Source organism: Drosophila nasuta, chromosome 3, assembly GCF_023558535.2.
Source record: "Drosophila nasuta strain 15112-1781.00 chromosome 3, ASM2355853v1, whole genome shotgun sequence".
Lineage (NCBI taxonomy): Eukaryota > Metazoa > Arthropoda > Insecta > Diptera > Drosophilidae > Drosophila > Drosophila nasuta.
In genome coordinates, this window is record NC_083457.1 from 24,417,072 (window position 1) to 24,441,463 (window position 24,392).

Genomic DNA, 24,392 nt, shown 5'->3' on the forward strand with positions numbered 1-24,392 from the left:
TCTAAATTATTAGTTGAAGTAACAGAATGGGGTGTTTTCATTGAAATATACTATATTAATATACCGAAAGAATATTGAAATATACCAAAATGTATATATGGTATATTGGTATTGTAATTATATCTCTCTCCATACGAGAAAGTGGACATGGCTACAGCGCTTCGACTGTTGAAGTTGAGGAAGACTATATTTTATGGGGTCGGAGATACCTCCTTCTTTCTGTTGCATGTTTTGCAGGCACAAAGTTATTATAGCCTTCTACTCTACGGATAGTGGGTATAAATATTTGAATAAAATACTGCCTCAAAAATATTGTCGGTAGCAGTAATGAAAATTCAGTAGCATCACACTTTGATAATTATCTTTTCAACTTAATCTTTTCAAGCGTTGTGCTCAAACATCACACTATGCACTCTTCTTGCTTAGTCTCTCACCTTTTGACTATCTAATCATAATAAATATTTGTAGATCTCTGGCAGGCAACAGGTGCCACATGAGACACCAGTTAGGAAAAGCGTGACAAGCAGCTAGTCCAAATATACAACCCAGAAAGTCCAGGAAGATGCTGTATCCAAAACAGACACATTTAGTTAGTGAACAGTTGCCGAGGCGTGCAGTTAGAAAAACTCTTTGGAATATCCAGCTTAAGGAAGCACTCACGCAATAATGTCAGATGGAATCAACAGAACTAAGAATCGACGCTTTGAGGACGAAGGTAAGTCGTCTACTGAACTAAAAAATTTCAAAAACATACTGTGAAATCTATGCAGTAGGATTTCATCATCTGCACTTGAGGTGAACAGAAAGTCAACCTTAAACTTGAAGAAAAATAGTTCATATATCTCGTTCATTTGAAATAAATCTTCTGAGTTATTTACTCACTGATTTACTGGATTATCTCAGCTAGCATACGTACAACTTTATACAATAGAAAGATAAGTCCAGCTGAGGATTCTGTTGCTAATGTTGTAAATGTCATTCATAGTAAACGTTACTATAATTAGCATTACACAATTCGTAAAAGATAAAGTGTCAGCTTTATGTCAACATTATGTTTATAAAGATAATACAGCTACTGTCCTGATTCTAGAGTTAATAACTGTCATTAACCGAATGAGTTTATTATAGCACACGAGTATCTCAAACATTTCGATGGGGGCTCGTCTTCTAATTGAGAGGTTTCCTTATGTTTTACATTCTTATTTTCATGAAATTATAAAATAATCCTTTTTTACAGGATCTGGACTCGGCGAGCGTCATGTGCAAATGTTACTGCTCTTCTTTGGCCTCATGGTTGCCTTCGGCATGCGAGTGAATCTCTCTGTGGCCATCGTGGCCATGACCGAGTTGCCCGTAAGCATTTTGCCTTCGCTGACTTTCAGTAAAAGTTTGGTAGCTCACCTCTCTTTCCCCTCGTTTAGGAATACAACTGGTCAGAGAAAATAAAGTCCCTGGTGCTAAGTAGCTTTTTCTGGGGCTATGTGATCACTCAGGTGCCCGCTGGTATCCTGGCCCGCAAGTTCGGTGCCAAAGTGACCATCATGACGGGTTTAACTGTCTGCTCTATGCTGAACGTCTTGACGCCGCTCTGTGCCAAGCTGGGAGGCTGGAAGCTACTCTTTGCTGTGCGTGTGCTCGAAGGTATTTGCCAGGGTGTTCTCTACCCCTCGTATCATACACTGATCTCTGCCTGGGTGCCGCCCAAGGAGCGTGCCTCACTGGGTACTTATGCCTATGTGGGAGCTAGTTTTGGTACAATTGTTATGCTGGCATCGAGTGGTGTGCTGGCCTCGATGGCTGGTTGGGCCAGCATTTTCTATATTTCAGGTGGTTCTGGCTGTCTTTGGGTTGTGGCCTACTTTCAACGAGGAGCCAGCTCACCGACAGCATCAAAGAGTATCTCAGAGGAGGAGAGAACGTTCATTGAGTTAGAACAGACCAATGAAGCGGGTAAAACTGAAAAGCCTGCTGAGAGTTTGCCGACTCCGTGGCTCAGCTTCTTTACGTCGCCTCCATTCCTGGCATTGATTGCGGCACATTGCGCCTCAACGTGGGGCTTTTGGACGCTGCTCACACAAATTCCCAACTACATGAAGAACGTGTTGGGCAAGGATATCAAGGCAAATGCACTGTTGTCCTCGCTGCCTTACACTGTGATGCTGCTGCTCAGTTTCGTCTTTGTGTGGCTGTCGAAGATTCTGCAGAAGAAGGATTCGTTATCTATGAGCTTCAATCGCAAGTTGTTTAATTCGATTGGGCATTTCACACCCATGGTTCTGCTTATTGCTTTGGGTTATGTGGCACCTGGTCAGGATGTTCTCGCTGTCTCCCTACTCTCGATGACTGTTGGCATTAGTGCGGCTGCTCAGCTGGGCTTCATGATCAATCACATTGATCTGTCGCCGAACTTCGCTGGCGTCCTCATGGGCATCAGCAATGGCATTGCCAATGTAATGAGCATCATCGGTCCACTTCTAGTGGGCATTATTGTATCCGACAACGTGAGTAGTCTTAACTTTACGTAATCCTAATTATTCATATGTTATGTCTGCAGAAAGATGCTAGCCAGTGGCGTATCGTATTCTTCATCGCAGCTGGCTTCTACTTGGTGGGCAACGGTCTCTTTGTTATATTTGGCAAAGCTAGCATACAATCGTGGAACAATCCTACAGTCAGTTCTGAGTATAGCTCAACGCCTCAACTGGAAACACCGGAAAAGACATCAGAAGCTTAGTTATTTTGTCATTTATAAGCCACGAATGTTTTGTTCATTAAGTCGTTGTCAATAAACAATAACAGTACAAAGTTTAATGAGTGTTGGGGAAACCCGTTTAATGGCTATCAGACTATCGGAAAGAAAGGAAATGGGTCTTAGGCAGCTTTGATATTGTCCATCAAATTTGTGTAATTATGATAAAAGCACTTACTATCTACGTATAATTATAATAGTAAAATCACAATGACTTATTAAATATATAGATAAGATATAGATAGCTAGTATAGTTATTGGATGTAGATCTATTTTTAGACTATTTTTTACAGCTTCTAGGTTTAATGCACACGCACCCCTTTTTCTTATCTTATCACAATACAGACTCCCCTTTTATGATCAGTTCAACAGAATTTTGAGGATGCAAAGTGCTTATAAGGCACTCATCTGGTTGATAATTATTTAGTTATCACAAAGATCTTGTGACAAGTGGTAATGCACCAGAGAGAAGATCTCTTCATTACAACAATAAAGCAAGAATGGCGGGCATCAATGGCAACGTGAAGAATCGTCGCTTCGAAGAAGAAGGTAAGAAACTGTATCCTGATTGACGTGACTACGGTTTTTCTCAGTGTTTTTCTGTGACCGACTTTAACCTTCACCAAACTACGAGCGTCATTAAGCAACCATTTACCAACAGTAGCACAAATCATTTCGGTAATTCATTTTTAATTTACCACATCTTATCTGGCCAAATAAACACACTGAGAAAATCTTTATTGGCCCTCGAATTTATACGACACCTTCTGCGCAACCTAGACCAGTCTGACGAAGAGCTAAAAAAAAAAAAATAAATAAAAATTCCATTGTCCAATGTTCTTATCTAATCAGCACTCAAAAGAAAAGACATTCTTTCTAATCATATGATTGAAGTGAACGGCTTTCCTAATACCCCCCCTGATTTGTATTTCCTCAGGTACTGGACTCGGCGTGCGACACTTGCAGATATTTCTTCTCTTCATTGGCCTGACAGTGGTCTTCGCCATGCGTGTGAATCTCTCCGTGGCTGTGGTGGCCATAAGTCAGGCATCCAAAATCAATCCCAACTTTCCAGTGAGCCCTTAGCATACAGCAGAGCTAACATGCAGCTAATCCTTAAATATATTTTATACCTGTAGGAATATCCATTAACGGAACAGAAGAGAGCAGTAGTAATGAGCAGTTTTTTCTGGGGTTACTTAGCCACTCAGATACCAGCTGGCATCTTGTCTCGTCGCTTTGGTGGTAAGGTCACATTGGTGACCGGAGTGACCATCTGCTCCGTGCTCACTTTGTTGACTCCCTTTGCCGCCAGCTTGGGTGGCTGGAATTACATAATTGGTCTGCGCATGGTCGAGGGCTTGGGTCAAGGCGTCTTCTTTCCTTCAACACACACCATCATCTCTGCTTGGATTCCGCCGAAGGAGCGTGGAGCGTTGGCCACCTATGCGTATACTGGTGCACCGTTTGGCACAATCATTATGTTGGCCACAAGTGGTTGGATTGCTTCATCACCTCTTGGCTGGCCAAGCATTTTCTATTTGTCCGGGGCCAGTGGCGTTCTATGGGTGATTGCCTATTATATATGGGGTGCTAGCTCGCCGCAGGAATCGAAAAGTATCTCAGAGGAGGAGATCAAATTGATTGAGATGGCACAGTCCAACGCAACTGGCAAGAGTCAGCAACCTCAAAATTGTCATGCCACACCTTGGCTGAGTTTCCTGACCTCAGGACCTTTCTTGGCTCTCATTGCTTCGCATGCTGTCTCAGCCTGGGGCTATTGGACATTGTTGACCCAGATTCCCACCTATATGAGTTATGTGCTGGGCAAGGACATCAAGTCAAATGCGTTACTCTCCTCGCTGCCTTATATCGCCAATCTCGTGATGAGCTTTGTCTTTGTTTGGATCTCCAAAGCCATGCAGAAATCCTCGCTATCGTTGGCCTTCAATCGCAAGTTCTTCAACACAATTGGTACATACGTTCCCATGGTGCTACTAGTCGCCCTGGGCTATGTGCCCAAGGAGAACGACACCTTGGTCGTGGTGCTGCTGACACTGACCGTGGGCGTCAATGCTGCCACTCATTTGGGCTTCCAAGTGAACCACATTGATCTATCACCCAATTTCGCAGGCACCTTGATGGGTATAACCAATGGACTTGCTAGCATCATGAGTTTCTGTGCTCCACTCCTGGTTGGCAAAATTGTCCCAGATAAGGTGGGTGAAAATGTTTTCCGTAGTCATACGTTTTAATGTCTAAAATGTTTCTTGTCTCTTTTTTCTATTTGCAGCAAAGTGTGGAACAGTGGCGTTGGGTATTCTTCATTGCTGCCTTCTTTTACTTCGTGGGTAACGGTCTCTTTGTCCTCTTTGGTTCGGCTACTGTCCAGCCATGGAACGAACCACCATCTAAGTCCCGTCGCAGCTCCATTTATCCCGAACTGGAATCTCAAAAGCCCGTGAACTCGGAAAAATAAGCAAGTGAAGCAGCTCAACCGAGCTGCTAAAGATATAGAACTGGTCGTTGTGCATTCCAATAGTTGAGTTCATGGAGCATACTTTTAGGAGAGCTATCCATATATACATACATATATAACGAGTACTTGTACTGCACAACAATGTTTATCCTTAAGTTTAGTCTATACTGCAATAGCAATATTAAAACATGATTAAGAATGTAAAGCAATTTGTAATTTTTAATTGAAGTAATGGTAATAATTACCTAGATACAATCTACAATCCACTCAAATGGAAAATAAGCAAACTCTCCTGTCATAATATTGAGTAAATACTCACATCGCACTCTTATGCGTTTGAGTACTTTTCATTTCACTCAGTCTGACAGTCTGGCAACATTATTATTTTAAATTTTCTAGCGCCTTCCGTCTTATCTTATCAAAGTTTAAACATAAATACTTATGTTTACCTATACGATTTATAGGATTACAAATACAGAAGCTGCCACCGCCCACCATATGAGTTTCTTAGCCGCACATCCATCTGCTAGTTGGTGAACTGATCTTGTGGCGTGCAGTAATACAACGCTTTGATTAAGTGCAAGTTCAATAGGAGACGCTGTAACATGGTGAAGAATCGTCGTTTCGAGGATGAAAGTAGGTGTCTGACAAGCTGTTATCCTTACATAAATATCACAAAGACATTATAAGATATATCTTAATATATTGTTGTCTCTGTCTTGATATTTGAACTTACAATTTGCAAGAGAATTATTAGAGAAATAAAAGATTTAATCACCTATAATATAACTTTATCAAGATGTTATCCTTGTTGAAATACAAATTATTTCCTAAAGTGCTAAATTAAACATATGATATTAATATTTACTGGTTTTATTTTCATACTTAATATTTGCAGATCTAATTACAATCTGCGATTATTTTATTATTACATTTAAATACATTATTTGAAGTTTAAATAATATTTTATATTAGTTTATTGAAACATCACAAAGATATCATTAAATATATATTTTTGTATTTCTGTCTCTGACTTTAGAGTTGCAGTTACAATTTTAAAGTGCGTTATTAAAAGATTTAATCATTTATCATATCATTTTATCAAGATGTCATCCCTGTTAAAATACAATTTATTTCCTAAAGGGATAAATTAAACTTATGATATTTATTTTTATTAGTTTTATTTTCATACTTAAGATTTGTAGATCTAATCACATTTTGCGATTATTTTATTATTACATTAAAATAAATTATTTGAATCTTAAATAATATATTATATTAATTTATTCAAACAATAATCTATATATTAGTCTCTTAATCAAACATTTAAAAATCCTTTATAAAATATAATATATTGATGTAACAAGACTAGCAGATGTTTTTTGCTGATGAAGTCCATAAATCACCCCCGCATTACAGATAACAAATATGTTGACTCATTTAATCTCGTTAATCTTTCAACAACAGGTTCCGGATTTGGAGTACGTCATGTGCAAATCTTTATGCTTTTCTGCGCTCTCACAGTGGCCTTTGGAATGCGAGTGAATCTCTCAGTGGCCATTGTGGCAATGGCTGAGGACCCAGTAAAAAATTTTTCTAATCTCTAATATTTACATTTAAGTAAATTACAATATCATGTTTTAGGAGTACAAATGGTCGGAGACAACAAACTCATTGATATTGAGCAGCTTTTTGTGGGGATATGTCTTCCCCCAGATCCCTGCAGGTCCTTTGGCTCGTCGATTCGGTGGCAAAGTAACAATTTTGACAGGATTGACCATCTGCTCCATCCTCACTGTGCTGACTCCACTTTGCATTAAGATGGGAGGCTGGAAGCTGCTCTGTGCTGTGCGTTTGCTGATGGGACTCTGTCAGGGATTTCTTTTTCCTTCCTGCCACACAGTGGTTTCGGCTTGGGCGCCGCCCAAGGAAAGAGCCTCGATGGGAAACTTTACTTATGCTGGCAATCAGTTCGGCACCATCGTCATGTTGGCCGTTAGTGGACTTCTTGCCTCGGTGGGAGGTTGGCCCTGCATCTTCTATGTTCCCGGCGGAGTTGGCTGCATTTGGGCGGTTGCTTATTATGTGTGGGGTGCCAGTTCGCCAGCCGACTGCAAGAACATATCCCCTGAAGAGAGAGAACTTATCGAAGTTCAGCAGGGCGTGGCACGAACGGTTGAAACCGAGGAGCCTGCCAAGCAGAAGACACCCTGGCTGAGTTTCATCACATCTCCTGCCGTTCTGGCTCTGGTAACTGTGCAGTCTGCCTATGCTTACGGATTTTGGACATTGCTTACACAGATTCCCACCTACATGAGGCATGTCCTAGGCAAGGATATTAAGTCGAACGCTGTACTCTCCTCGCTTCCATATACCGCGATGCTGTTGTTGAGCTTCGTCTTTGCCTGGCTCTCGAAGATAATGCAGAGAAAGGATTCGATCTCACTGTCATTCAACCGCAAGTTCTTCAATTGTATTGGCACCTGGGGTCCATCGGCTACGCTGATAGCTCTGGGATACGTAACAAAAGAATACGATTTTCTGGCAGTCGTCCTGATCATCTTTACTGTGGCGATAAGCTCTGCTAGCCACGTGGGTTTCCTGATCAATCACATTGATCTATCGCCCAATTATGCTGGCATTCTAATGGGTATCTGCAATTGCGTAGCTAATTTAGTGGCTCTTGTCGCGCCACTTTTAGTCGGAGCTATAGTCACCGATAAAGTAAGTCATTTAAACATTTCCAATTATATGTTATATTTATATTATTCACATTTCTTCTGTAGCAAGATGTGCATCAGTGGCGAATTATCTTCTTTGTTGCCGCTGCGGTCTACTTCATCGGCAACAGTATATTCATTATCTTTGGACGCACCAATGTGCAGGCTTGGAATGATCCATCTTCAAAGCTGTCAAGGAACTCAACACCCGAGTTGGAATCACAAAAGGAGTGAACACTTATCTCTATTTAATAACTCTAATTAGGTTATTCCAATATGTGTGTCTAACTAGTTAAATAAGAGATAAAAATTAAATAAATAACATGCATAAAGCTTTAATATTCTACTTCAGTTTCATTTTCGAAAATACCATGTACATATATTAATTTACATTTAACGTATTACTAGCTTTAGTACATTTTTGAATAAGTTCGGTACGTTTTACCAAAAAAAGGGAACATTTTATTGCAGTTTTTTCGGTACCCAACTATATTGCAAGCTTGAAAGCTTAAAGTTCTTCGCTGAGCTCAAATTATACTTAGCAGCAGCCCCTGGCGGCAGAAATAGTAACTAGCGTACACACGAAAACTCAATTTATATTGTAGCATACTTTTGAGCGACGCTTAAAAAAGAATGGATTTTTGTGAATGAACTGATTAGGAGCAAACTTTGTATTGCCTACATCAAGGTGCTCAATAGATTAACAATGAACATGTTGTCTATGACCCACTACACTTGTTTAATTGTATGGCGGAAAACTTGAAATAATACGCGAATAATTAAAGATTTGATTAGCATTTGCATACATTTTCATAATCAAAATATAAGCATATTTTCTAATTTATGCAGCAACCAGTTGGCGATACATTTTGATATTTTATTATAATCCTATAATGGTATGCGATTATTTTTTATGAAGGGGTATTTAGGTGAAATGGTAAAGCCCCTCTTAATACGCCTGTGATATAAAACGTTTGTACACATTTTATGGTAACGAACTTGCCCGCATTCGAGTCGCATGGTTGTAGAAGTGGAAGTGGTCGTGTGATCGTGTGAGGCGAACCTGTTGATAAGCGGAATTTGAATACATGCACGCGATATGGACCGCACATTTAACATACTGTTTTTTTTTTATTTTTTATTATATACTCGCGCACACGACATGACATTTGCGATTATGAAACAGTCCAATACTCTAGTACATATGTATAATTTGAAGCTACTCTATATAGAAAATTATATTTGAAATCAGCATTTCAAATTGAATCTCAAGCCAGAAATGTATTAAACTCTCTTGTACGAGTTTAACCGGAAACATTTGGTAAATATTGCAAAGACTTTAGCAATAAAAAAAATATTACAAGAATTTCGTTATAATTCAAGAACTGTACTAAACCATTCGCAGTTTATAGGAAATCCCATACACAGGCTGCTAACGATGAATATACCTCAATAAATAAACTCAGCTCAATGGGTGTGAGGGACTTAAGGATTTCTAAGAATTTCACAACAGACATGTGAATTTCTTTTGGCAGTTTCCACTTGAGAGGCACGTGTTCTAAAAAAGATGGAACCGCAACGTCAGGCGGGTAGAGAACGACAACAACAACAACAACTACAAGACGAGTCAAAAGGCGAAAAAGATAATGAAATCCATTAAAAATGAATTTTAAAGCAGTTATTTATACGACTTCCAGTCAGAGTCAGAGAACACCGCAGTGCGCTGCGGTGAGACGCAGAGAGGCACGACAGGGCCTCGGATGATGTTATCAACTCCACTGTGCAAATAATAAGGCACTTGTTGGCATATCAGTTGTCGCCCTGGGCGCCTCCACCACCACCAACATCACCGTCCACAGCGTCACCAACATCATCACAACCATAGCGTAGCATAGAATCGAGTTCTGCCTTGTGATTTCAGATGATAGCGCTACAATAGGCCCGAATGGAGCGATATACATAGCTGTGTATGCCAACTCGGCATGAATCAAGGTTTATGGCCAACAGCGTCAGTGGTGAAATCGTAATCTGTGTGGGGGCGCCCCAACGGACTCACTAGCTTGCCGCCCCCCGCTCGCCTCAGTCACACCCCTTGCTTTGGTCTTTGGCTCTTTTGCTCTCTGGAACTAGTGTTTATTTCTGTTACGGACTTCAATTTACGTCATTTCAATGGCATTATACGCTCGCTCCATTCCAAAATCGAAATTTGCAAATCATTTTGCCATGCGATGAGCAAGAAAACAATAAAAATAAAGCAAACACAACACAAAGCTCTCGTGTGGAGCATTTGCGGTTGATTGCTAGCGAGAGAGGGGGGATCGGCTGGGCGGGCCATTGCCAGCGCCAGCAGCAACGTCAGCGTCAGCAACGACAGCGACAACGACAACGGCAGCGGAGAGCCGATTACTTTTGAACACTTGCGCATCACGTGAACGTGGCTCGTCGTGTCGGCTGTGCGCCGAGCCGAACGTGTGAGAAACGTGATCAAAGATCAGACAGAGAGTGAGAGCGCGAGCGACGTGCAAGCAAACAGACACACAAAGAAGAGAGTGAAACATATTGGGAGAGTGGAGAGTGGGTGCGCCGCACGAACGTGTGTCTGTGTGTGCGTGTGTGCTTGTGTGCATGTATGTAAATGTCTGTATGCTTGTGAATAAAAATGGCAACAAATTAACACAGCGCGGCGCCAAAGTCATGTCGCTGCTTTTGTTGCTGCTGTTGTTGTTGTTGCCGGCAAAAGTGTGGACGCTCCCTCACTCCTTCGGACTCTCTTGCTTGCATTCCGCCTCTCTTTCCGTGCGAGCCTCTCTCTCTGTCGGGTCTGTCATGCTGTCTCTCTTTCTTTTTGCCGCTAAGGTTATCGCAGATTATTTTGCACATTCAATGCTGTTTTCTGTTCGCTGTTTGAAATGCTAAATATTATAGAATTTAATATACTTGAGTGTATTTCTTTTTTTTCATATACACACTTTATTGTTATATATTTTGTATTTTTGCAAATCGGCCTGATAATGCATTTCTGAATACCTCGTAATTTCACAACTTTCAGCAAATAACGCCGTTTTTTCGCAGCGTCATGTATCGTGCTTCTATTTAATGAATCAAGTTACCTGACAATGAAAACTAACTTTAGCACCAAAAAAACAAATACGAATATAACGTATTTAATTATTATGCAAATAGTATAAAATTTTAATACGAGCGAGCAGTTGGTGCCGTGTTGAGCCAAACGCCGTGTGGTTTCTCTGGGATGATGATGTCACAGTGATAAATCAGATGCGTGTTTGTCGCATTTGCCAACCAAGTCCAAGTCCGCTCCAGAAGACAGAGAAGACAGACAGACAGACATTGTGATAAGACTTACATACGTTTTTTAATTCCCCGAATTTACTGTCACAAGTGCAGACGTTGCGCGCAGACTTTGTTGCCATCGGAAGGGGAAAATTCCTCGCAGAATAGATAAGACTGCAGCAGGCTGGAGTTTGCGCAATGACTAAGGCTCATCTTTCCCATCTATTGCTTCTGATTTCTGATGGCGCAAAGAATGTGCCGGAAATACTATAGCGTTAATGTCCCTTGGCCAAGATCACGAGTGGTTATCGCTCACTTAAGTGTCTGGCCAAATGTTTTATTATTGAGGTGCCCGAAATGTCTCAAGAATAATATATTGAAATAGACATTAGTGGACGACGTTCAACCAAATCGAATCTGAATACTCTCATATAGATACTAATTAAAAATAATAATAAATTTATATAACAAAAGGTGCAAATCAACTTCCCATGCCCAACTGTAGGTTTCCATTTATGCCAAATTTAAATAAAGTTCTAAAAATATAAAAAGTTTTGTTATTATTCATTATTGCTAATTAAAAAAATCGAAAAGTCATAAATTAAATTAAAATTAAACAAAATTAAACATAATTTTATAATTAATATATACCATATGCCATATTAATTAAGTTGTATTTATAGTTGAGTATGGTATAAATTTTATACCATATTAAATAAATGATTTTTATACTTGAGTATGGTATACATTTTAGACCATATTAAATTAATGGTACTCAACTATAAATTACTATTTATGATTAATTTAAATACATAGCTAAAAATATCAGAAACTTTATAATTTCATTAAAGTAACTTTTCGAAATTTTATGTTTTGTTAATTCACTTTTATTTATTACAAATACAAAGAGTATAAAGTTCTTCACTTTCTTTAATAAGATTAAAGCATTGGTACTTATGTAGGTTTTTGGTGTATTTGGTTAGATTAACGCATTTCATTGAGACAAGCTAAATCTAGCTATTTGTACATTGCGATTAAGTTATTATCTAGAGCAACAAATAACCAAAGCGTTTAAAAATACGCAGTTATAAATAAGGCACTAAATAACTTTACCTTTACCTTTTTAGTTTTGATTAGAAGCTTTCCCAAAATGTTAGTATACCCGACTGCCTAAGTGTATGGGGACAACGGGAAAATTCGCTGCACGAGCCGTAAAAATGAAAAGTTCTATTTTTAGAGGCTACGTGCCGCGTGAGAAGTCCAAGCAAGAAACGCCTACACACAAACACAGTCAAGAGGCGGAGGCCGGACTGTGGCAAGGGGATTCGTCTGTTTGATGGGGCAATGAAAAGCAAAACGGGATGAAGTGCATTCGTCTTGCAATTAAAATGATATTCTCAGCAATTGCGGAAAATGAAGAAAATGGAATGCGTCTTTGACTGTTTGCCAGATTGAAAAGTTTGACCGAGGGCAATCAGAATAAACAACAATAATAATAATAGGAATACGTCGTCGAGACACAAATCAAATAGCAGCGCAAAAGTGTTTATTAATGGAGGTGACAATCAATCTGGTCACCTCCAGAGAAGTGGGCGTGTCTCGGCAGGTGCTAAGTGTAATGTATGGGTCAGATAACAAATAGAATCTAAGTATAGCGAAAAGTTTCCATGCCCATTGTGTGTGAGGGACGTTGTTAATTCGCATCAATTGAGATGGCTCAATTGAGTGCATACAATTCAATTAGATGTGACAGATGATACGATTATTTACCGCTTCTATAGCATATTGTTGACGCCCGCTTCGGATTGGCAAATATATGCCATAGAAATTTACATAAATATCTCGTAAATATTTCGGGGCGCGAATCAACGAAAACTGTTGACCCAATCCCTTAAACTCTATTGTGATCCATTGTGATCTAACCTGGCGGCAAAGTACCGCGCACAGTGCAATTCTTGCCCCACCCCAACACTAGAAAATACAATGGGATCGATCTACCCTTTGGGGATAATTAACACCTGTTTTTTCTTTCGGGGGTATGGAAAATCACAGGAGCTGCGATCCGAAACGGCTTTTGTTATGCTAATTCAATGGCGTTGTTAGTCACAGATTTGATGCCAAACATCTTTGTTTTCCTTTACAATTTATTACACACACTGCGTATACGTAACGTCTCCAATTTGACAGTGTCAGCATCGCAACTCAATTAACAGCGCATGCAGCACTCAACGGCGATGCCTGTAAAATTCCATTCTCTATCGCAGTTGTATCTGTATTTGTATCTGTATCTCATGAGCGTATCTGTATCTAGATATATTCTTTGATGCATTTTAATTGCACACTGCAAAACGGGGTTTGGCTTCAAGTGCAACGGTTATACAACGTTCAAGAAGATAGTTTAGACCCTTCCACAGCTCGTTCGCTGGTTTGTTGAGCGATTGCTCAGTCAACCTGGCGACCACATCCGCTCCTGGCTGACGTCAAGAGAATTGCGCTCACACTGTTTGCCATTTGTCAAATGTCGCGTTGAGCTCGTTTTGTTTTTTGATAAGCTTTTTGTGATAGTGCAGCCCACAGATTCATTTGTACATAGCTTTCCCCCGCACCTCCCCTTGTCTGTGTAGCAATTGGGGGCAAAGCGTTTGGTGGGCGTGACGCATCCACAGCCCGAGCGAAGGAACGATAAGATCTAGTGATTGATTAGATTGATTGCCGCAGCTGACTCCGAGATATAAATATTGTATTGGAGCATTTGAGCATTTGAGGACAATGCATGACTTGTTCGTGGCAGATTCGAGTACTTTACTCAATACAAGTCATAAAACTTTCCAATCGCTTCGATCAAATGAAATGTCCCTTTTGAATTGACTTTTCATTCATTACACAAGCAGTTGAAGAATGGCAAAAAGATGGCACAACATGATAAATGTTAATACGTGTATAGTTTTATGATTTAGCAATGACTTGGCACAGATCTTTATAATAGTCCAAGTCCAATTAGACAGCTAACTCGTGCTCGCTCTCGTTCTGGTGCTCGCTCTGCACTCGGCTGCGACAGTTATAGCCATATTTATAGGCACATTAACTGATAAAACAAAGCGGAATCAGTGCTGGCGAACGTGCCCAAAAAACGTGTGCCATGTGCTGAATTAAAAAAGAAACGGGACCGGGGCCTTATCAGCTGCCGAACTTACCTACATATACACAAAGATATATTCATATATATATATATAGAATGTAACATATGCCGAAATCAAAATGTATAGCAATTAATAATAACGCCTCGACTCGCCTCTTCAGTGCTGTCTTATTGACGGGGATTTCATATAGATAGAGGACGACGACGATGATGGGAGAACTGAAGCGGGAGGGCGGGGCGTGTAGTTGTTTTTGTTGGAAATCAAAGTCTCAATTGATAAGCGTGAATAATTTGTTTAAACATTTGTTTTGCTACAAATATAATTGATAACTGATACTTGCTGCATTCTCCATTTCGCATTTAAGACTTAATTAACTTTTGTTTTTAAGAGTCTCTTCTTCTCCTCCTCTCTTACTCTTTGGGATCTATCGAGTGGTCGATTGAAAATGGCATGTCATGCGATCAGGGACAACGAGGTGACAATATACTATACTATATAGTATTATATTGTGAGTTATGGATTGTGTAAGCGTCGCAACGATCACGATAATAAAATAAAAATGCTCGATTGTCGGTTTGTTACATTTTTGCCGGCAGCAACTGTCAAAGCCTGAGTTATGTCACACTGACAACTGCCTCTTGAGATAGTCCCGAGCTGATACTACAGATAGTTCTATATACTATATATGTATATGTATGTGCTCATATAATTGTTGACTACTTGCGGCTGCTGTGTGTGACCTCGACAGAGAATTAGCCTCCTTATCAGCGACCTGGCTGGGCTAGCCAGGCAGCTAAAGAAAGGTTGGAAAGATTGGGCAAAGTATCTGACAGATACTAGCTACAACTAGCACTTAAGAAGGCTCTCCGGGGGAGAGCGGAAATCTGTAGATTATGGGATGTGACTAATTTCGTTTTACAATTTATAATGCTTACAGACCGATTTCTTTAAAAACAATACACATTACTCAGAGCATTCAAGGAGAGGCAGAGAGTGAGAGATGGAGAGGGAGAGAGAGCACAAAAGAAGGAGAGAGAGAGAGAGAACTGATAACTCGTTGGTTTGTCGCTGTGTTGGTGTTGTTTACATATTGGCCGGCAAAATTAGAGAGCCAAAGAGAGAGCCAACACACACACACACGCACACTTTTAGAGCACTGCATGTGTGTGTGTGTGTGTGTGTACTGCCAGCGTGTTCGGGTTTTGCTGATAGCAAAAGCAACAACCAAATGGAAATGGAATTCACGCGATACACATGTGTGTGCCATAACCGCCAGCAATAACAACAACAACAACAGCAACAACAAGAGCAGCAACAGTAACAACAGCAGCAGCAATAAAGTGACAGCTACTTCGACGCCGACTTCGACGTTGGCAGCGGCAGCGACGCCGAACTCTCTCGAGCGATGCGAGGCGAGGCGAGCGAGCGACCGAGCGATCATATTTATAAAAGAATCGCGTCCGCAAGTATTTCAAGCAGTCGCAGTCGCTCGCTAGAACAAACCAAAAGTCAAAATACGCGTAACCGAACAACAGTCAGTCAGTCAGACATTCAGACATTCAGTCAGTCAGTCAGTTCAGTCCGTTCAGTTCATTCAGTCAGTATATAGTATCTGATCATCTGAGTATCTGTATCGCTGAGCAGAACGCGTGCTAACAAAACTCACATCAGACTATATTTTTTTGTTGAATCCGCGTGAAATTCAAACATCGTGTGAGGCGGAACATCATCTTAGCCTTCTGCATCGCAGCTGTAATTTATGCGACATTCAAATCGGTAGCCAACAAAATTTCCACCATCGGCCAACGCGACTTTTGGCCCAACACACACAGAGAGCCAGAGAGAGACTTCGTTACCCGGCTCCACAATTCCCCCCCAACATTTGTCGCTGCCCTCGGTCAACGTGTCGTTGTGTCGTCGTATCGTGCACATGTGCTCCAGCTTAATGTCGACAACGAAACACGTTGTGTGAAAATTATACAAAAAATAAACTAAAGCGAAGCAAATTCGAGTACAACAAGAAAGTTCCAGTGACAAAGAGAAAGAGAAAGGGCGACAGAGACAGAGAGAGAACTGAAAGTGAGAGAAAAGTAAAGATCTGATCTAAAAGCTACAAGAATACAATCCCCGCGCCATCCACATGACCACCACTTTGAATATGGTGAAAACTGGGAAATACGCCAATGGTAAGTAGCAAAAAACAGAAAAAACACAAACACAGAAAATAAAAGGGATGTCTTATCAGCGAGTGGGTCTATCTATCTATCTATATAAATATATCTATATATAGATATAGATAGATAGATAGATAGAGATCGAGCAGGCGCTACTTCTCGCGCTCGCTCTCGTTCTCGCTCTGTATTTGCGTGCACGTGTCTCGTGTGTGTTTATGTAAGCCATCGGAGTCCGAGTGCAATTGTCAATTGTCGGCGGGCGCTTAGAGCAGAACTTGTTGCCGGAAACGAATCGAACCCCACTTTGTAAAATCGTCAACCAAACCGAGTCGTAATTGAGTCCGTCCATGTTTATGGCCTTATAAAGCAAGTGAAGCAAGCGTTAATTACATACGAAGTTAGCCAAGTTTGAAATATGGCTAAAACTGTAAATATTACTGATTTATTGACATTACGCATCCAATCAGATAAACCCGTCTATATATAATAGTAGAGTATCTCCAAGTGAAGCTGAAACCATAGAAAAAGTTACAGAAACAACAACAAAAGTAAAATTAAATTGGATTTTATTCGTCTTTGTCGACTGACAAATAAATTTTTAGCACGCTCAACGAAAATGATAAAAATAAACAAAAAAATACAACAAGAAAAAGTAAAATAGAATAGCATTGGGTGAAGTGGGGAGTGGAGTGGGGACTGTAGTGCAGGGGGTGGTGAGGAGGGGTAAGTGTTAGCCAAGCGAATCAGACGCAGTATATTTGTATTTGTGTTTGTGTCTCGTTTTCCGCTGCTCTTCGCCACGCTCTTCTCTCTCACTCTCTTATTTTGTGCGCTTTTGCTTTTCTTCTATTTTATTTTGATATACTTAGTATTTCATTTGGCGTGAGATGCCAATGAAATTGAAAATTTAAATGAGGAAAAGACAGAAAATTGATAGCAATTAACTTTAAGAACTTAGTATGCTCAAATGACACAGCTCCAAGGCTTATCTAACCGAGAGAGAAGAAAGAGAGAGAGAGACAGGGAGGGAGTGAAGCGATAAGCGAAACAATCCAAATAACAAATATTGTAATAAACAATTACAGCTGAGTTTTTGAGTAAGTCGCCTTTATGATGCCCAAGTTTACACGTACGCCTCGAGTGCTACCCATTGTGACTATCAGCGACGGGTTGCCTGATTCGATGAGTCGACGTCCCCACTGTAACTAATTATCTAATCAATATACATAAGTACACTACTCTAGTCTACTCTATATATATACCGAGTGCTAGACACTGACATGCTCCATAAAAAAACACACTTGCATGAACAATATTTATGTAGGTTTGTGGTGTAAAGATTTCTTGTTGTTATTGTTGCTATTTTATCGTGGGCATTATCGACCGTTATCGGTTATCAGCACATTTGCACTTCACTTCAGTTCTGTTCAGTTCTATATGTTCTCTCTATATACAAGTCCTTCGTCCGACAAACAACAAGCCCAACCCAAAACCTAATTTGTTGTTGTCTGAACGACCCTGGAAATTATTCGAAACAAACTCAGCATTAGCGTAGTATCATATATAGTATATTGATAGGCCAGAAGTGGTCTACACTATACTATATACTATATAGTACCATATAGGGGAGGTACAGTCCGTTTCGTTCCGTTCAGATTGGCAATCAATCAAAAATCAACTTTCATGCTAGTCCATAAATGTTTATTGATCATATTGCTGGAAATTTGTGCAATTCCATTTATAAAACACAGACTTAATTGCCTTTTTTTGTGCTATTGCTCTCCTTTTGCAAGAGTATAAATTAACATTTAAATAAAGTGTGACAAAGACGAGAAACAATAATAATGCGAAGAGAAGGCGCCTTCGGAGCAATCATTGTGCAAATAAATTGAAAAACGTGTCAGATAAAGAGTTCCACAACAGCGTGAATCAGTTTCAGCAAACAGAGAGAGGAGACTACGAGAGAGTACGAGAGAGAGTGAGATCGCGTTGGGGGCGAAATTTGTCTCAAAGTTCAATCAACGCGTAACGTCATCGTCCAACATATTGCTTTATTTTTGGAGCTCCACAATTGTTAATTATTGAGCATAATTAATTGATGAACATGAATCATAGCGTACAATTTTAACAAAGTTTTTAAACTGGCATTGGAGCTGGCTTGGAAAACGTTTGCGGGGAGAGAGTTCAATAGACCTGCCAGTTGCCGCCTTGTAAGGCCGACTCACACAAGGTTGCCGCAATATGCTTACTACTGCTGTGGCTTGCAATAAATTGTTGTGCAACGCAAAATGTTGTTGTTCGCAGCAAAGAACTAAAACTAAGTCTCAGCTCTTGGCCATTTATGGCCGAGCTGTGTCTAAAAATAAAAGCAAAGATTGGCAGCACAAAAATTCCCCGCTTCAAGCGATCAACAGCTGTAGCAGCTACCTCTTTCTGTCCGTCCGTCCGTCCGTCTGTCTGTCCGCTTTGACTGTGCCAATAAACTGACATATGCACATGGCTAAAGAGAGATCGTCACGTGCTGCTCGCTTGGGTCTGCCGATCGCACTCGAGCACAGCGGATGCCAGGTAAAGCGAGAAAGAGAGACAGAGAGAGAGAGAGGGTAGATGTGGTAAGAGGAGGAAGAGGAGGAGGCACCTTTGTGGTATGTCGCGTGGTATGAAGCTGATTCGCTGCTCGGGTACAGCACCGTCTGCTGAGGTTGCACTTCATTGAGGCGCAGACTTCACGAGTAATTCACATTCACACGAGTGGGCGTTGTGTGTGTGCGAGTATGCAGTGTGCGAGAGTGTGTGTGTGTGTGCGTCTGTTACTACAACAAGATTTTGACACAGTGTTTTATAAATAAACGCGCCCCACATAAGCGAGAGAGAGAGAGAGAGAGAGAAGTAAGAGCGTAACAAGTTGGCAGAGTTAAGAGAGCTAGTTTCGTGCTCTTACCAAAGCTGTAACCAAATATGTAAAGAGGGAGCCATAAATTGATCTTCTCCTTCTTCCCTTACAGACAAGATCATTGGCGTGCGGCATGTGCAGTGCATCCTGTGCTTCTTCTGCCTCACTTTGGCCTATGCGTGGCGCGTCAATCTCACGGTGGCGCTTGTGGCTATGACGCAGCCTTACCACAACAACAACACGGACATCAGCAATCACAGCTTAAACAACACACTCCTTAGCAATCACAGTCTCAGTCTCGACGACAGCGGAGAGCAAGATGATGTGGATCAGGGTGTCGATATCTTTTCAGTGGATGTAAGTCTGCCAAACCAAATCGAAAACTTGAACTCTTAATTGACCTGAACTCTCTTCTACAGTTCTACAACTTCACGGAAGAGCAGAAATCCTATATGCTGAGCAGCTTCTTCTGGGGCTACATCGTCACCCAGGTGCCCGGTGGTTACATTGCCCAGCGCTATGGCGCCAAGATGCTGTTGCTCTCGGGTCTGGCTGCCTGTGGCATTCTCACACTGTTGACACCACTCTCGGCTAAATTGGGCGGCTGGCCGGCAGTGTGTGCGATTCGTTTTCTCGAAGGATTGACCCAAGGTGCAGTGCATCCCGCGACGCATTCGCTGCTCTCGAAGTGGGCGCCAGCCAACGAACGCGGCATGTTGGCAACCATGTGCTATTCGGGTGCTCAGTTTGGCACCATTCTGATGATGGCTACAAGTGGCTTCATTGCTGACTCTGTTGCCGGTTGGCCAGCGATTTTTTACTTTGGCGCCGCTTGCGGTGTCATTTGGATCGTCTGCTGGTGGGTCTTTGCGGCCAGCACACCCGAGGAGCACCGCACCATTACGCGCGAGGAACTGAAGTTCATTACGGAGAACCGCACTGTGGGCAAAATGCAGGATTCTCACAAAATGGCACCCACTCCATGGAAGGCGATCTTCACCTCGATGCCGTTCATGTCGCTGCTGATCGTCCACTGCACCCATATGTGGGGCTTCTGGACGCTACTGACACAGATTCCCAGCTACATGATGCACATTTACCACATCGACATCAAGTCGAGTGCGCTGCTCTCATCGCTGCCCTATACCGTAATGTTGGTGCTCAGTTTCTTCTTTGTCTGGCTGTCGAAAGTGCTGCAGAACAAGAAGTCGCTGTCGGTGTCCTTCAATCGCAAGTTCTTCAACACCGTCGGCCACTGGATACCGATGTGTTCTCTCATCGCTCTTGGCTACGTACCACGCGAGGATGCTCCACTCGCTGTGGGACTCTTGACCCTGACTGTGGGTATCAGTGCTGCCACCTACCTCGGCTTCCAGGTGAATCACATTGATCTGTCGCCCAACTATGCTGGCACCTTGATGGGACTCACGAATGGCGCTGCCAATGTGATGAGTGCTTTGGCTCCTTTGGCTGTCGGACAGATTGTTAAGACTCCGGTAAGTTTAGCATACGAAAATGTAATTTAACTTTTAGCTAACTTATTGATTCGTTTCTCTAGGCAAATGTCGATGAATGGCGAACGGTGTTCTTTTTGGCTGCTGCCTTCTACTTTGTGGGCAATCTGCTGTTCGTGGTCTTTGGACGCACGGAGACGCAATGGTGGGACTCACCCGAGGTGCTCGATGCGGACACCATGGAGGCCGGCGTGCCACTGAATTCCAGTCCTACAGTCAAAAGAGCAACTGAGAATGGCACACACTAATCACATCCCGAGCCCAAAAAACTAAAGACTCTCTCATGCATGTTGATCAATTTTTATTGGAAAATCCAAAAGGGGGAAAAAAGCATGATATTGTCATATAGTTGTTGTTTCCTAAGTTAAGCTGTAGTTTTTAAGTGATTACTTTTCTAAGAAAAAGGACAAGAGCTGAAATTGCCATAATGACGATCGCGTGCTTCCATTAGCGATATTAAAAATCAACATATGATAATTGTTTAGTTCGTAGGCAAAGCATAAATTATTATTTGCAGTATTTTTCCATAATGTACATAAAAAACAAACAACTAAAAGCAAAAATCAACATCTAAATATATAAAATATGTATATTAAATGAAACCACTTGAGCATATGTAACGAATAGCGCGGCTCTTGTAATTGTTATGTTTTAAACGGAAACTTATATCGTAACTTAGCTTAGGCAATTCTAGTAAAATTAGTTAAACATTAGTAATAAACAAAAAAACAACCAACTTGTGATGTACGAAAAAAAAAAACAAAAAGTAAAACAAATAACTAAAAAAGGCAGAAATGAAGACAAAAAATATAAACAATATAAAGCCACAAAAGAGAAGTGTGCACAAATCGTAATTAACGTCTTTTATTTCCGTGGCATTTTGAATTTGATTGGCAACGCGCGAATTCGTGCGTCAATCGATAGGCGCAACTATCGTCACTAGCACTATCGTTGAGTAAACACAGCTGTCAGCTGTTCGACAGTGTTTGCTAACCATCACCAGAGAGCAAAGTGAAAACAAAAAGAACGAAAACAAAAACAAAGCGCAACGTAAGCAGAAGCGTTGGCGTTAGCGTTAACATTGGCATCGGCGTTATTAAAGAGTATTTCTTCAGCATTTGTTTTTTTGCTTTCGTTCAATTCAGTCCGCTGCGCAGTCTGCATTTACTGATGCATCGTATTTTGCGAGTCACGAAATGATTAGACGACCAGGCAACGCCAACGAGATCGCAACAGCAACAACTACGCAACGGACGTTGCAAAAGGGGCCACGACATTAATTCTTGCCGATACTGAACAATATGGCTATCGGCTGCTTCGATTGCTGCAGTCGCACAGGCTACGACAGCATTGGCAATACAGGTTGGTTTTTGCTTCATTTCCGTTTGCACGGTTTAAGTGTTTTATCATTTGCCAGGTCCGCGCTTTGGTGTGCGTCATCTGCAATGTGTGCTGGTCTTCTTTGGCCTGGCTGTTGCGTATGGAATGCGGGTTAATCTCTCGGTTGCCATTGTGGCCATGACCGATTGCAATGCCACCAATCCCAATTTCCCCGAGTTCGACTGGAACGAGAGCACCAAGTCGTATCTGCTGAGCAGCTTCTTCTGGGGCTATGTGGTCACCCAGGTGCCAGGCGGTTATCTGTCGGCAATCTTTGGTGCCAAGTACATGCTACTCGTTGGCGTCTTCATCTGCTCCTGCCTGGCCTTGCTGACGCCGTTCTGCGCTTTGTTCGGCGGCTGGAAGCTGCTAGTGGTGCTCCGTGCCGCTCAAGGTCTTTGCCAAGGCGTCATCTTTCCATCCACACACACATTCCTCTCGAAATGGGCACCTGCCGAAGAGCGTGGCCGTCTCGTTGGCTACTGTTATTCGGGCTCACAGTTTGGCACAGTCGTCATGCTGTCGGTTAGCGGTTATATTGCCTCCTCGCCGCTGGGCTGGCCTAGCATATTCTACTTCTCTGGTTGTGCGGGCATTCTGTGGTCCATTATATGGTTTTTCCTATGCGCCAGCACACCAGCGCAGCATGCCACGATTACGCCCAACGAGCGTCGCTATATTGAGACATCCGGACAATTGCGACGCGCTTCCGATGCGGGTCGCGAGGAGTTTCAGCCACGCCCCAATTTGCGAACGCCTTGGCTGCGCATACTGACTTCGCTACCATTCCTGTCCCTGTTGCTGGCACATTGCGCCAACAACTGGGGTTTCTGGACGCTGCTCACACAGATTCCCACATTCCTAAAGAACGTGCTCGGTATGGACATAAAGCACAATGGTCCGCTGTCGGCGCTGCCCTACTTCGCCATGATAATCCTCACGTGCGGCTTTATCTGGCTGTCGGATTTGCTCAAGAGACGTGGCTCCGCTATGTCCTTAAGCTTCTCTAGAAAGCTATTCAACTCGCTAGGCCTATGGCTACCAATGCTGGCCCTAATTGGCCTAGGCTTTATTACCAAAGGCGAGGCTAGTGCTAAACTAGTAATTGGATTGCTCACATTGGCAGTGGCCACGAATGCTGCTAGTTATTTGGGCTTCCATGTCAATCACATGGATTTGTCACCCAATTTCGCTGGCACGCTGATGGGCATAACGAATTGCGCTGCGAATGTGATGAGCATATTGGCGCCACTGATTGTGGGATTGCTTGTAAAGGATGAGGTAGGTCATTCCTATAAATATATATTGGTGTATTAACTGTTAACTAATCGCTTCCTTGTCTTTCAGACAAACCCAACCCAATGGCGAATTGTGTTTTACTTCACCGCCTTTGTTTACTTCATTGGCAACCTGGTGTTCATCATCTTTGGTCGCACCAGTGTCCAATCGTGGAACAGCCCAGTCAGCGCACAACAGAGTCGAACTCCACAAGCTGACGCAAATGAGGACGAGGAACGGGCGCGCCTTATTGATTCCTAGAACGAAACCTCGAATTTTATATTGTTGGCGTGAGAGTCTGATAATGAAACTGATGTACCTAACGTACGGTATTAGAAGGAATTGATTGTCGCTAATGTACAAGCTTATACAGATATATTATATTATATTTAAATTATATAATTGATTTAATTACTGCATAACACTATTGATAGTTATACAACACATTATACACAAATATTTACGTAATAATATGACTATGCAACAATTCACATACGGGTTACATTACTTTTTTTTGGAAAACGTGACTTTTAAACTTTATTACAATGCTATCAGTTGAAATATTAAACTGAAGTTTTCCGAATGCTTTAGAATAAAGTTTAAATGCAATCGACATGGAAAGACTCATATTCCATAAATCGCTATTAGAATGGATTCCACTGAAGAGTAGGAAACTTGCTAAAGAAACGATTGTTGATATATTTCTTATTCATGAAATATTGTTTTCAAATTATTGTTTTTTTAAATGATGAATGTAAACAATTCTCACAAATC

General features: G+C 41.6%; 5 protein-coding genes across 5 annotated transcripts; all 5 read left to right on the forward strand.

Moving 5' to 3' along the window:
• Positions 1-584: 584 nt before the first annotated feature.
• Positions 585-2,805, forward strand: LOC132789989 (putative inorganic phosphate cotransporter). Its single transcript, XM_060798371.1, has 4 exons — positions 585-715; positions 1,238-1,353; positions 1,422-2,501; positions 2,555-2,805. The coding sequence occupies exons 1-4, from the start codon at positions 667-669 to the stop codon at positions 2,732-2,734; spliced, it is 1,425 nt and encodes a 474-aa protein (XP_060654354.1). The 5' UTR covers positions 585-666; the 3' UTR covers positions 2,735-2,805.
• A 381-nt stretch (positions 2,806-3,186) lies between these two features.
• On the forward strand, positions 3,187-5,434 carry LOC132791834 (putative inorganic phosphate cotransporter). The gene is made up of 4 exons (XM_060800928.1): positions 3,187-3,298; positions 3,687-3,823; positions 3,889-4,968; positions 5,043-5,434. The coding sequence occupies exons 1-4, from the start codon at positions 3,250-3,252 to the stop codon at positions 5,226-5,228; spliced, it is 1,452 nt and encodes a 483-aa protein (XP_060656911.1). The 5' UTR covers positions 3,187-3,249; the 3' UTR covers positions 5,229-5,434.
• A 315-nt stretch (positions 5,435-5,749) lies between these two features.
• LOC132791835 (putative inorganic phosphate cotransporter) lies at positions 5,750-8,276 on the forward strand. Its single transcript, XM_060800929.1, has 4 exons — positions 5,750-5,864; positions 6,696-6,811; positions 6,873-7,952; positions 8,015-8,276. Exons 1-4 carry the CDS (start codon positions 5,834-5,836, stop codon positions 8,180-8,182), a joined length of 1,395 nt encoding a protein of 464 aa, XP_060656912.1. The 5' UTR covers positions 5,750-5,833; the 3' UTR covers positions 8,183-8,276.
• Positions 8,277-15,850: 7,574 nt separating this feature from the next.
• Positions 15,851-21,814, forward strand: LOC132788995 (putative inorganic phosphate cotransporter). Its single transcript, XM_060796712.1, has 4 exons — positions 15,851-16,565; positions 19,559-19,803; positions 19,866-20,942; positions 21,005-21,814. Exons 1-4 carry the CDS (start codon positions 16,520-16,522, stop codon positions 21,206-21,208), a joined length of 1,572 nt encoding a protein of 523 aa, XP_060652695.1. The 5' UTR covers positions 15,851-16,519; the 3' UTR covers positions 21,209-21,814.
• Positions 21,815-21,996: 182 nt separating this feature from the next.
• On the forward strand, positions 21,997-24,118 carry LOC132788996 (putative inorganic phosphate cotransporter). The gene is made up of 3 exons (XM_060796713.1): positions 21,997-22,322; positions 22,378-23,621; positions 23,688-24,118. Exons 1-3 carry the CDS (start codon positions 22,262-22,264, stop codon positions 23,877-23,879), a joined length of 1,497 nt encoding a protein of 498 aa, XP_060652696.1. The 5' UTR covers positions 21,997-22,261; the 3' UTR covers positions 23,880-24,118.
• Positions 24,119-24,392: the final 274 nt, after the last annotated feature.